The 11250-nt window shown below is 37.7% G+C and overlaps 1 protein-coding gene across 4 annotated transcripts; it reads left to right on the top strand.

Annotated features, from left to right (window-relative positions):
- Window positions 1-4161: 4161 nt before the first annotated feature.
- LOC115730801 (COP9 signalosome complex subunit 7) lies at window positions 4162-10499 on the top strand. Of its 4 annotated transcripts, none has more exons than XM_048285390.1 (10): window positions 4162-4372; window positions 4442-4618; window positions 5842-5917; window positions 6424-6518; window positions 7518-7607; window positions 7892-7936; window positions 8041-8111; window positions 8928-9066; window positions 9586-9694; window positions 10236-10499. In XM_048285390.1, exons 2-9 carry the CDS (start codon window positions 4460-4462, stop codon window positions 9655-9657), a joined length of 747 nt encoding a protein of 248 aa, XP_048141347.1. In that variant the 5' UTR covers window positions 4162-4372; window positions 4442-4459; the 3' UTR covers window positions 9658-9694; window positions 10236-10499. The 4 variants fall into 4 exon arrangements, with proteins under 4 accessions (XP_048141347.1, XP_048141345.1, XP_048141348.1 ...); XM_048285388.1 differs by having other exon boundaries at window positions 4163-4372; window positions 9606-9694; XM_048285391.1 differs by having other exon boundaries at window positions 4166-4372; window positions 6430-6518.
- The last annotated feature ends 751 nt before the right edge of the window (window positions 10500-11250 follow it).

The raw sequence follows: 11250 nt of genomic DNA on the forward strand, positions 1-11250 counted from the left end.
TGACTAAGTCAAACACGACTTTCTAAGTAGATTACAAAATCCTCCGTAATGACCACCAAATCTTTGAAAAGACAAAACACAATTTTCAAGAAAGATATTTCTAGATCTTCAAGTTTCGAGAAAGATATTTACACGATTTTCGAGAATGATATTTGCACAGGTTTCGAGAAATATATTTCTAAATCTTTGCATAATTTCGAGAAAGGTATTTCTAAATCTTTGCACGAATTTTAAAAAAGATATTTCTAAATCTTTATATGGATTTCAAGAAAGATATTTCTAGTCCTGTGCACGATTTACAATAAAGATATTTTGAGAACACGATTTTCAAGAAAGATATTTATAAATCAAAGTATGGTTTTCGAGGACAATAACTTGGGGTAGAAGCCAATGAAGACTATAAATAGCAAACAAGACTCCATTTTTGGCCCCAAACCCCTCTCACCTCAGGCCTCCCTCTCTACTCTCTCTATCTCTCACTTTCTGGCCATCCAATCTTGCCGCCACTTCAAGCCACCATTGGCACCACGTCACCACCATTTCTCCATACTATTTTTCTCGTCTTTAGCTAACCGTACTCACAAAAGTAAGTGAATTTCTAAACTTTTGTTAGGGCGAAGGCTAGTGTCGATTTATGTACTTGCATGAGAAAATTAGTGTAGCTTGCCTGCTCTTTTCATGCCTTGTCACTTATAGCGATGAACCAATAATATATGACATGATATGCCTCATTCATGGGCAAGCAAGTGCATCTTGACCATGAGATTTGGTATGGGACAAATCAAATGGAAGAACGGAAGTAAATTCTTGAGTCATTAATGGGTTGCCCCACATGATGCCTCGATATATTTGTAAAATGTACGCCGAGATACCTCGTTGAGAAAAGATCGGTGGGCCCGCAAAGAGTGCGGGACGAATATGAAAAGTTGAGAATTGCATGCTTGCCTACAATTGCTTATAGAACCGAAATGATGGGGAAGTGTTCTTGCCGATTTATTTTTCAATTGCATGTCTCATGGGTTTTATATTAGCTAACTTCATAACATTGGTTTAGATTTTCTCTTACCGAGAAGTTGTTCTCACCCCTTAAATTTTCAGACTTGTAGGTATGGCCACTATCCCACCTCCTCGCTTTGGTCTTGTTATATCAATGGAAGTTACGCATGTTGTATAGAGGGCGACACCGCCTTTTGCCGCTACCTCACAACCCTCTATATGGAAGAGGGACAAGATCATTGGGTCCCTCATTGATATATGGCGTGATACTTGTTACTTGGTGAAGATCTCATTGGCCCGATAAGAGAATTCGATGGACCACCAGGTTCCAATGGTGGTGGGTGGCCGCATGATATGTAAGAAAGCAATGGAGGGACGCGAGTTTTTGATGAAGATGGAGGAAAGAAAGACTTTTTTATGGGCAATTTTTGAGTATCCACGCCACTAGAGGAGATAGGAGTAGCCTTGCCCATTCCGATGTTAGATATATATAGAAACATATACTAAAATAGGTAATGTAATTTAGATATATAGTAAGAAGTGATAGGCTTGTATCGCATATATAAATACGTATGTGCTTGTCTTGTGTGTTTTCCTTTTCGCCATAATCGTAGGGTATTAGATAATCAAAATATCACTTCCACATGAATTGAAGTATGAAATACAAATTTAAGGGACAAATTGAGGTTGGCGCGCCTAGGACGCCATGAAACCTCACCCGCCAACAACTAGACTTCGCGGTCATGACCGGCTTCGGCTCCAAGTGACAATGAGTCACCACACACGAAGGACATTGCATCTTCGATGTAGCATTTGGGGTCGGGTCAAGGGTGTCACAAATTTCATGTGAAACACCTTAGGATTTCTATTTGCATTGATTTTAACTTTTTACTTTTTTATAAGTAAAATAATTCGTGAGTAACGTACTTCGTACATGACAACACTGCTTTAAATTAACTTTTGACTAGAAGTTAATTTTTCTACTTCTATTCCGTAATTTAATTTCGATCAAAAAATGTGTTTGATAACACGACAAAATTTCTGCTCATGGAACAGAAATTTGTTTGGTAACGGTTGAAAATTCCTACTTCTAGAGCATTATTAACATAAAATCTTCTACGAAAAATTATTGATCATAACCTAAAATACATGTTATTTGCATAAAGGTCTCGGCACCACCGGACCACCGTTAGCGATTTCCAACGTAAATTGGAGGACTATACTGGAGATTCACACAAATATTTAGAACTAAATTGGCAAAATTTAAAAAGTTTAGGACTAAAATGTGATCTATATAATATGTTTATGACTCGATTGGAGAAATTTTCCCTCATTGTGTATATACTATTTCAAACTATGTAATTTTTATTAGCATACCCGTCAGGATATAATATTGTACATGAAATTTTCTTTTTACTGATTTCACACGGGAAGAGTAATGTAGGCCATTGTCCTTTCACTTAGATAATGTGAGCCTGGTCACACATTTGGGATATATTGTTGAAGCAAACAACTAGAAAAATAGGACCAAATCAAAAATAAAAAAGGGGGATAATAATAGCGATTCAAACTATTAGTTGAAGGTTCTAATGCTATATCAGACGGTTGTTTACCCCAAAAGTTCAGGTCAATAAGAAGTATGTTCATTGGTTCATTTGATTATGAAAGTTCACCTAATTCAATCTTTCTATACGAAAACGGTTTTGATTGCATTTATGTTAAAGCTCTAAAAAAAATTCCTAACTAATGAACTCTTCATACAACTAATTCCAAACAAGCTCATGCGGTAATATGGTTGGAAACAACAATATTTGAACGTGTACACATCGAATGATAGTTTATTACATATGAAAAAATTGAAAATGGGACAGCTATAGCTTCTTCCGAAGCTAAGGTGAAGCTTAGGGGTTAAGTGGAAGGTAAATTGTCAAAAAAGTCCTAAACGTACCGTACTTTTGCCAATTCAGCCTTAAACCTTTTAATTTTTCTAATTTAATCATAAACATTTTGCATTTGGGCCAATTCAGTCCCAAATCCTTTTTTGTGCCAATTTAGTCATAAATTCTTTTTGATGTATGTCAATTCAATCCATCAAGCTAACTTTGACCGGAACGTGCTATCATGGATGCTAGCATTAACGTGGACAATTTTTTTTTATGACTTTTGCAATTATTTTTTCTTTTTCTTTTCTTTTTCTTTTCCTTTATTCTTCCTTCGGCTGGTCTAGGCCACACCAGTGACCGGTGGGGGCGAGGCGAACCTCACCCAGCAATGGTCAAGTTTGCCCTCACTAGTGGTCAACGGGGACAAGCTTCGCCTGAGGCCGGTGAGGTTGACATCACCAGCTCTAGCCTTTGGCCGATTGCCAGCGATGATCGCTTGGAGGAAGAAGAAAGAAAAAGAAAAAGAAAAAGAAGGAAAAAATAAACATTTAAGAATAATTTTGAAATTTATTAAAAATTATTCACGTTACTACCGGCTAGCCAAAGTTGGCCAAATGGACCGAATTGACACAAATGCAAAAGGTTTAGGACCGAATTGGCACAAAAAAAAGTTTATGATTGAATTGGCACAAATGCAAAAGGTTTAGGATTGAGTTGTCAAAATTAAAAAGTTTATATCTCAATTGGCAAAAGTGCAATACGTGCTTAGGACATTTTTGAAGTGTGAAATGGGTGGAGATGAACGACCAATGGTAATAAATATCTCTCAACATTTCGTAAAGATGCCCACTATGTTTGATCAAGCAATGACGGTGCCGTTGTTGATCAAACATGAATGGTACATCTAAATCTTTGACTTTTAGTTTTCTTATTTCTTAACTTAATTTAATTAAAAATTAAGTTAAAAATGTACTTTGAAGAAAATGTCCTTAATTGGTCGAAATATTTGGTCGATCGACTGACGTTAGACCCTTATTTGGCTTGACCATGATCATTTCGTGCTCTTATTCGAAATAATGAAGTCACTTTATATTTTTATTTGAAATACTTCAAATTTCTATTTAAAAAAATAAGAGCACTTCCTATCTTTATATGGAATTTTCTATCGATAGTCATGAGGCAAAAGGCCAAAAAAAAAAATAAATTTTTGATATGGCGCTAAAACGAGCGCCGTAGAAAAGTGAAACCTTGACCGGCACTTGTAGAAGGCGAGTGTTGAGGTGTCCACCAAGACAAAACCCTCCTCCCTCTTTCAAAGACTTGTCTCCCTCAACACCCTCCCTACAAACGAGAAATAGGAAAAAAAAAAAAAAACCCTATTTTCAATTTCCTCCTCCTCTTTCTCCAGTCGATTGCTCTCAAATCTCAGCTTCGGACGCCATTGAAGCTCTCGATTCTTTTTGCTCTCTCGCTAGCGACATATACTTCTTCTTCTTCTTCTTCTTCTTCTTTCACTTACCCAACAGAGAATTTTGTGGAATTAGGTCCTTTTTTTTTTTTTCCTTCGATTTTGGTACAGGATGGACGTAGAACAGAAACAGGTAGAGCTCATTGACTACTTCGTGAAGCAAGCTTCCTCCCTGAAAGGCCCCGCCCTCTCTCCTCTCATCGCCGAAGCCACCTCCAACCCTAACCTCTTCGCCTTCTCCGAGATCCTCTCCGTCCCCAACGTTCTCGAGGTATCGTGGCTTTCTCAATTTTTTTTTGTTTATCTTTTGAAATCTGTTCCCGTTTTTCTTGGCTTTTCATCGATTTTTGTGCGGTTTTTCTGATCAATTGAGTGTTTACTGCTTTGCTTTCCTACTTTGTTCTTGTCCTTTCATGGTAGGAAATTTGGTATTTACCTGGGAATTGTAATAGCAGAATTAGTTGGGACGATATGGATGATTGCCGGATCATAGATGGATGGATTCGCGTAGTTTTATTTTTTTCTTTTTTTTTCGCATCTTCTCTTTATCTGCATGAGAATCAAGATATTAGCTTAGTATATTTTCCTATAGAAGTAAAAGCAGTAGTTTTAGTTGAATTAAAGGAATGTGCCTCGGTTTGGGATTGCCAATGTTCTACATGCTCAAGGCATTTGTTATTTGATTATTTCTTATATGGAGTTTTGCACAAGATGATCCGTACTTGAGAGGACACTCTCTAGTTCACCCTTAGAAATCAGCCATTGTAAGTTTTTGTTAAGGTGATATTGGGTATGAGGATGAGTTGGAGAAAGCATTTGTCTGGACTGCTGAAGAGTTTTCTGCAGATGTCATTCTCATTCTATTTATGGGAACATGCAATTCTTCTACTCTTCTGTTTGCTTTTGGTATTTTAGCTGACTGGAGTTTATATCATTGTAGCATAAAGATGCCATAAGGCAATTTTTCCCTTTTGAAAGGTAAAGTGAAATTTTATTGATAGAGGAAACTGTTGAAGTACATCAGCAAGAAACATTAATTTATCATAAGGTTAGAGCATCAAGTTATGAACACTTAAAATCAGCAAAAGAAGAATGAGATAAATATGGATCCTTTGAGCTGTCCCCTTTTTTTGTTCTATCCAAATGCTTTACTGGGGCATATCGAAGTAACACTAAGCCTTTCTGAAAGGCTCCCCTGGCATACCGGCGGTTCTCTTCATTTGTCTGTGCCTTTGTGTATCTAGCTCTCTCCAGTCACGTAGTATCCTAATATATCTATAAGTATAGGAGATTCGTGTATTGTTTTATTCCCCATCTGTTTATCTTATCCATATCTTTCTCGCTGGGTTCACCTGATTTAGTCTACATTTTCATTTTTTGCAAATTTTTCCAGTGAGTTTGCATCTATCATCTGTGTGGTTATTTTGTTTTAGATTCTCTGAGTATCCTCTTATGCAAAAATTCCTGCTCATTTCTTTTTGAAATTCCATGCAGCTTGAAGGGACTGAGTATTCTGTATACCTTGCTGTTCTACGCTTGTTTGCTCATGGCACGTGGAGTGATTACAGAAGTAAGCTATCTGCTTGCTATTTTCTAAGGACTCTCTTCTGCTCTCTTCGTAGATCTTCTTCTTGTTTGTGGGTGAAAGCATAATCAGATAACTTGCTAAATTCTTAGATTTTAGATTGGCAATAGTAGTTTAAACTTAATGAGCTGAGTCCAAGGTAGGATCCTACCATCCTGTTTTCCTTCATTTGGTTAGAATTATTGATGCATTTGTCATTCTTTTACCTTTTGTTGATGACCTAGATTGTTTTGCATGTTATTTGTATGCCATGAAACTTATGATCGTCTCATACACTTCAGCATTCCTTTTTGTTACTTACGTTACTCATTTTGTGTCTCATATTATTCCCTCCTCTGGTTTGTGGCTAGGGCATAAATATATGGCTTATATATCTTTAACTTTTATGAAGAAGAAAGTTGTTTATATAAGATTAGCAAAGACCTCCAGATGCTTGGTTTATTCTTGAACGGGCGTGATGGCTTGAACTGAATGCCCTGAAACATTGTGAGTTGTAGGTAATGCTGGCCAGCTACCACACTTGGTGCCTGATCAAGTCCTCAAACTAAAGCAACTTACTGTGCTTACTCTGGCCGAGACAAACAAGGTGATACATTGTGAACTGATGGCTTTTTGCACAATGCTTAGGTGTTAGCACATTCTTATTCTTAGTGGGATATACCACCTGTGGAGGCATGTTAGGGTTGGATTAAGTACAAAGAGTTGATAAAGTAATCCAAGAAAACGCACAGCCAGCGATTCCAAAATATTGATGTTGTCAGTATTCAGTTATGCAGTTCACAATTATGCAGCATGTCGATGTTGATCTGAATATTGAACTGTCATCAATCAGTTGGAGATCATATCTCCTTCGAATAAGATTGATATGCCTGTTCTACTTAAACTTAGTTTGTGCTGGGGTTGGACTGTTGCCGAGTTTAGTTTCTGGCCTCAATCCCAATTAGAAAAGGTCTATTCGGATTTTATTTAGTTCTACTTTTTTTCTTGGAGAGGGTTTTAGGTTTTTCTCTTTCAACATGGAGTAGTATTTTCTAGGATCTCATTCTCTAGATGGAAGAGGATTGTAGGATTTCTACTTAGTCCTGATCATTCTAGTTCATATTCAGTTGGTAATGAAGTTTATTGAAAATTTGTCAAATATTCGCTTCTGAACTGCGTCATGCGACTCTTGCAACTCTCATCACTCATTGTTTGTAGCAAGCTTCCGACCTGATTCTGCTTGGCATACAATATTATTCTGTGTGTCTTGCCCCCCTCACCCAAAAAGAAACTGAAAAACACAAATAATAAATAATTAACTAAACTTGTATTCGTCAAAGGCCTTTGTACCCCCCAGACTGGCTATGAGCTGAAAGTTTGCTCATGAAGAAACAATGGATTATCTTGTCTTTTCCAGGAACTATTCCAATGTGGTAACAAGTTTTGAGAATTTCCTCACATAATGCTCCCTGTTGGACTTATGTTAATTTATTTGTTTTAGTCTGATTATTCTAACTTATACCATTGGCTCGATTCTTTAGATGATTAATTTTCTTTGACAAGTTTTTTAAACTTCTTTGCTCTGACTTATGGGTTCATTTCTCAGGTGCTACCATACAATCAACTAATGCTGGAATTAGATGTTGTAAATGTGCGAGAACTTGAAGATTTTCTTATTAATGAGTGCATGTATGCGGTAAGTTCTCTGTCGGCTTTATCAAATATATCCTTGCACCACCATGATTTGGATATTGTTGTCTGAACTTTGGCTTTCCTTGTCGTTGAGACATTTCTCGTGCTAAAAATGTAAAAAATAATACAAATCTGCAAATCCTCGTGAGCATCAGCTTTGTTTCTGGCAGCTGTCTTTTCTTTGGGTAGAAGAGAAGTGAAAATATTACAGAAGTTGCGAACTTGTAGTTGCATAATGAACAATCGAGGCACAATGAATGTGCTTATTTTTGTTACCTGTCTTTTCAGGGTATAGTTAGAGGAAAGCTTGATCAGTTGAGAAGATGCTTCGAGGTATGAAATTCTTACAATGGTGGAATTTGTTTTTCTCCTTGATCGACACTGCTTGTCTTTGGTTGTATATTGTGATGTGAATTTTTATGTCGGGTGCATTGCAGGTGCAATTTGCTGCAGGGAGGGATTTGAGACCTGGACAACTTGGGAATATGATAAAAACACTATCAGACTGGTAAGTTATCTTTGTTTCTTGCATGGAACATAGCCTCGAGTAGACAAGTGGAAAATCCATGCTCTACAATAATGTGTTACTTCTTAACCTCATCAAGCTTGGCACTTCATCTATTATTCATTTCATAACATCCTGGTAGTTTCACTAACATATTTAGTTAAAAGTCATTTAATTGCTAAATTAATTGGGAGGAGATCAAAGTTGGATCATTAGTGGTCTATTGGATCTGGTGGTAGTGGAATGGTGGATGATGGCAGTGATGAGTAGCACTATTTCTGATGATGGATGATGACAGTGGTGGTGGTTTAGGTGGAAACTATGGTGAAGGTGGCTGTAATAGAGATGGTTTTATGGCAATGATGATGGTGATGATGATGAAGTGGGTGGGAAGAATGGTGACAGTGGCAGTGGTAGATTAGTTAATTAATTTGCCAATTATTTGATTGGTGGATGAAAGCTTGTCCTTTTAGTTCTAACAGAAGAACACCATTTCAATTAGGTGGAAGAACTTGTCTATTATTGTTTTGATTGGCACTCTTGTTTTCCGACTTTTCCATGAGTTGGCCTAACATGTTTCTCGAATGCACTGTACATAGAGATGCTGTCAAGCATTCTAGCAGAAAAAGGATCCTTTGATTTATAAAGTCTCAGGCAGACTGGCTTGCGCCTTTGAATGACTTCTGAGGCGCAAGCCATTTATTTTTTATCTTGTAAAAGCTGCATTTAGCACATTTAGAGTTTGGAAACTTATTTGAGGGGTTGACCTGAATGCGGTGATTGCATATGTTGATCTGATGTACTAAAACGAATTCCTAGGTTGAGTACATCAGACAATCTTCTTCATTCTATTCAAGAAAAGATAAAATGGGCTGATACTATGAGTGAGATGGACAAGAAACACAAGAAGGATGTCGAAGAGAGAGTGGAAGAGGTGAAGAAGTCTCTTTCTCTCAAGGTCAGTAGACCCATGCTTATCCTTTTGATTGACGTCTATTTTCTTCCCATAGCTTTTGCACTCATCAGGTTTTGCACTGAGTAAATCCTCCCTCTCTCTCATAAGTGTTGGATTGTACCTTCTTAAGCTTGTAAGTTTGTTTCCTTCAAGTTTTCATGTAATCTTATAACCACATAAAGCTACTACTTAGGATTATGATTATGTATTAAATAGTTGCTTGGCACATGTGATCTTATTCCACCAATTCTGAATAAAGAATAGAAAAATGTGGTATAAGTTGCAGTGGCGAGCATCATTTACTCAATCGAGCTTTAATATCTTCTATGTCTGGCTGAATAGCTTGCACTGCTTTAGGAGATAAATGGTATTGAAATTGCCATAGTACTTGAGTATGCTAATACATGCGCGCACGCACACACACATTTGTATGTATATGGGTGTGCACATTTATTGGTTGCATCAGTCCTTGCTCAAGTTCTGGGATACGTTGGTCGATGTGGCTTACTTACGTGCTGGCAGAAGTTACACCCTGTAAGCAGGCTGACATTGACTTCCGAGGGCATGAGATCTACTCTGAACCTGGCGGAGTGATGGACTATGAAGAAGATAGAGGAGGCCGACCCAAGAGGTAACACATTGAGTTTCTTATCTAATTGTGGATTTTTTAGCATGGAAATTGACACATTGTATGGTGACTATTATCATTTCTAGTTTCATTCGGAGTTGCCCATCCCTACAATTATGTTGAAATGCTTTCCTTGGTTTGTTACTATCTTTATGCATTTTACAATGGTCTGACAAAATCCGTCACAAGGGATTACAAAAATCTTACTGATGGGAATTTAAGTTGATCAACTGGTTACTGGGGGAGGTAAAAACTTGGCTCCTCTTCTTCTTGAGTATTACTCCATGTTCAAAATTTTGAAATGATTCAATGCACTAATTCATGATGCGTTCAGTTTGAATGCCATATTGGTATGTTAAAAAAAAAAAATTAAATGCTGTTGGCATAGAAATTTGCCAAAGTCAGTTGTAAGACCAGTTTTAGTCTATTTCTTGAGCTGACCCAGATTGTGCTCATATTCAGTACAGTTACAATAAGATGGCACCGGATGTTTTGTTGATTTTAGACTATCGCTTATTTGGCTAATGCACCTCGCAATATGCAGGAGGCGTCACCCTGTATAGATAGATTGCGAACTTTCTGCATGGGATTTTGATGCAACCAGCCAGAATTTTCGCGGGGCAATGCGGTGCAGACGAAGTGACGGACCATTCCTTGACTCAGTTGATATTTGGAAAATCGCTGGCTTGTCTTGTTGGGGTTGCTATTTATTGAATGGGCGGAACCTACATCGTATTCAATGGTGATGGCTGGAATTTTACATAGTGGAATACCGACGTCTTTAGGATTTGTTGCCGTCGAGCTTTTTCAATGTTTCTTGCGCCATGAGCTGCACATTCTGTGTAACTGTCGTCATTTGATTTCTTACTGTTTATTGGTTCGACTCGGGCGTTTTGATCTCACTGCGGGATGTGGAGGCATTGGACTCGTTCTTTGAAACCATTGAATTCACCGAGGTATCAGAGTTATTCAAGTTATATGTACATCCATGAATTCGCTGAGGCATCAGAGTTATCAGAGTTATATGCACTGACGACAACACGATGGGGCTATCGGTCCATGGCTCAGGCATGAAGGAAGACGAGCATTATGTCTTCCTCATCGTCATGATTTTGAAACCTCCGTGATCAGACGTAAATAGACCTCACGATGTTGGACCTCGTGACATGGGAAGATGTGCATGATTTATTGGTTTTGCAATCAATCGATGAAAATCTTACTCAATAGTGTAGCAAAGGGAGTCTGAATCTTTGGGCCGATAGCTCACGATAATCTTACTCAATAGTGTAGCAAAGGGAGTCTGAATCTTTGGGCCGATAGCTCACGATGGCGGTGGCTGTAATGCCTTCTAACGTGGAGGGTGCTTGTACTGAGCAGGAACTGTCCGCTCAAGCTTTGGATGATAGAAATCTACTCAATTGACGAAAAACAGTTTTCAATTGACAGAAGATAATAAGTTTGGATTGGTGCATTCGAAGGGGAAGATTATGCCTCTCACATTGAAAATTCTAAAACTTATTAAGAAAATGTAATTGAGTGTTAAAATTTAAAAAAATGCA

This window comes from Rhodamnia argentea, chromosome 9, assembly GCF_020921035.1.
Source record: "Rhodamnia argentea isolate NSW1041297 chromosome 9, ASM2092103v1, whole genome shotgun sequence".
NCBI classification, from domain to species: domain Eukaryota; kingdom Viridiplantae; phylum Streptophyta; class Magnoliopsida; order Myrtales; family Myrtaceae; genus Rhodamnia; species Rhodamnia argentea.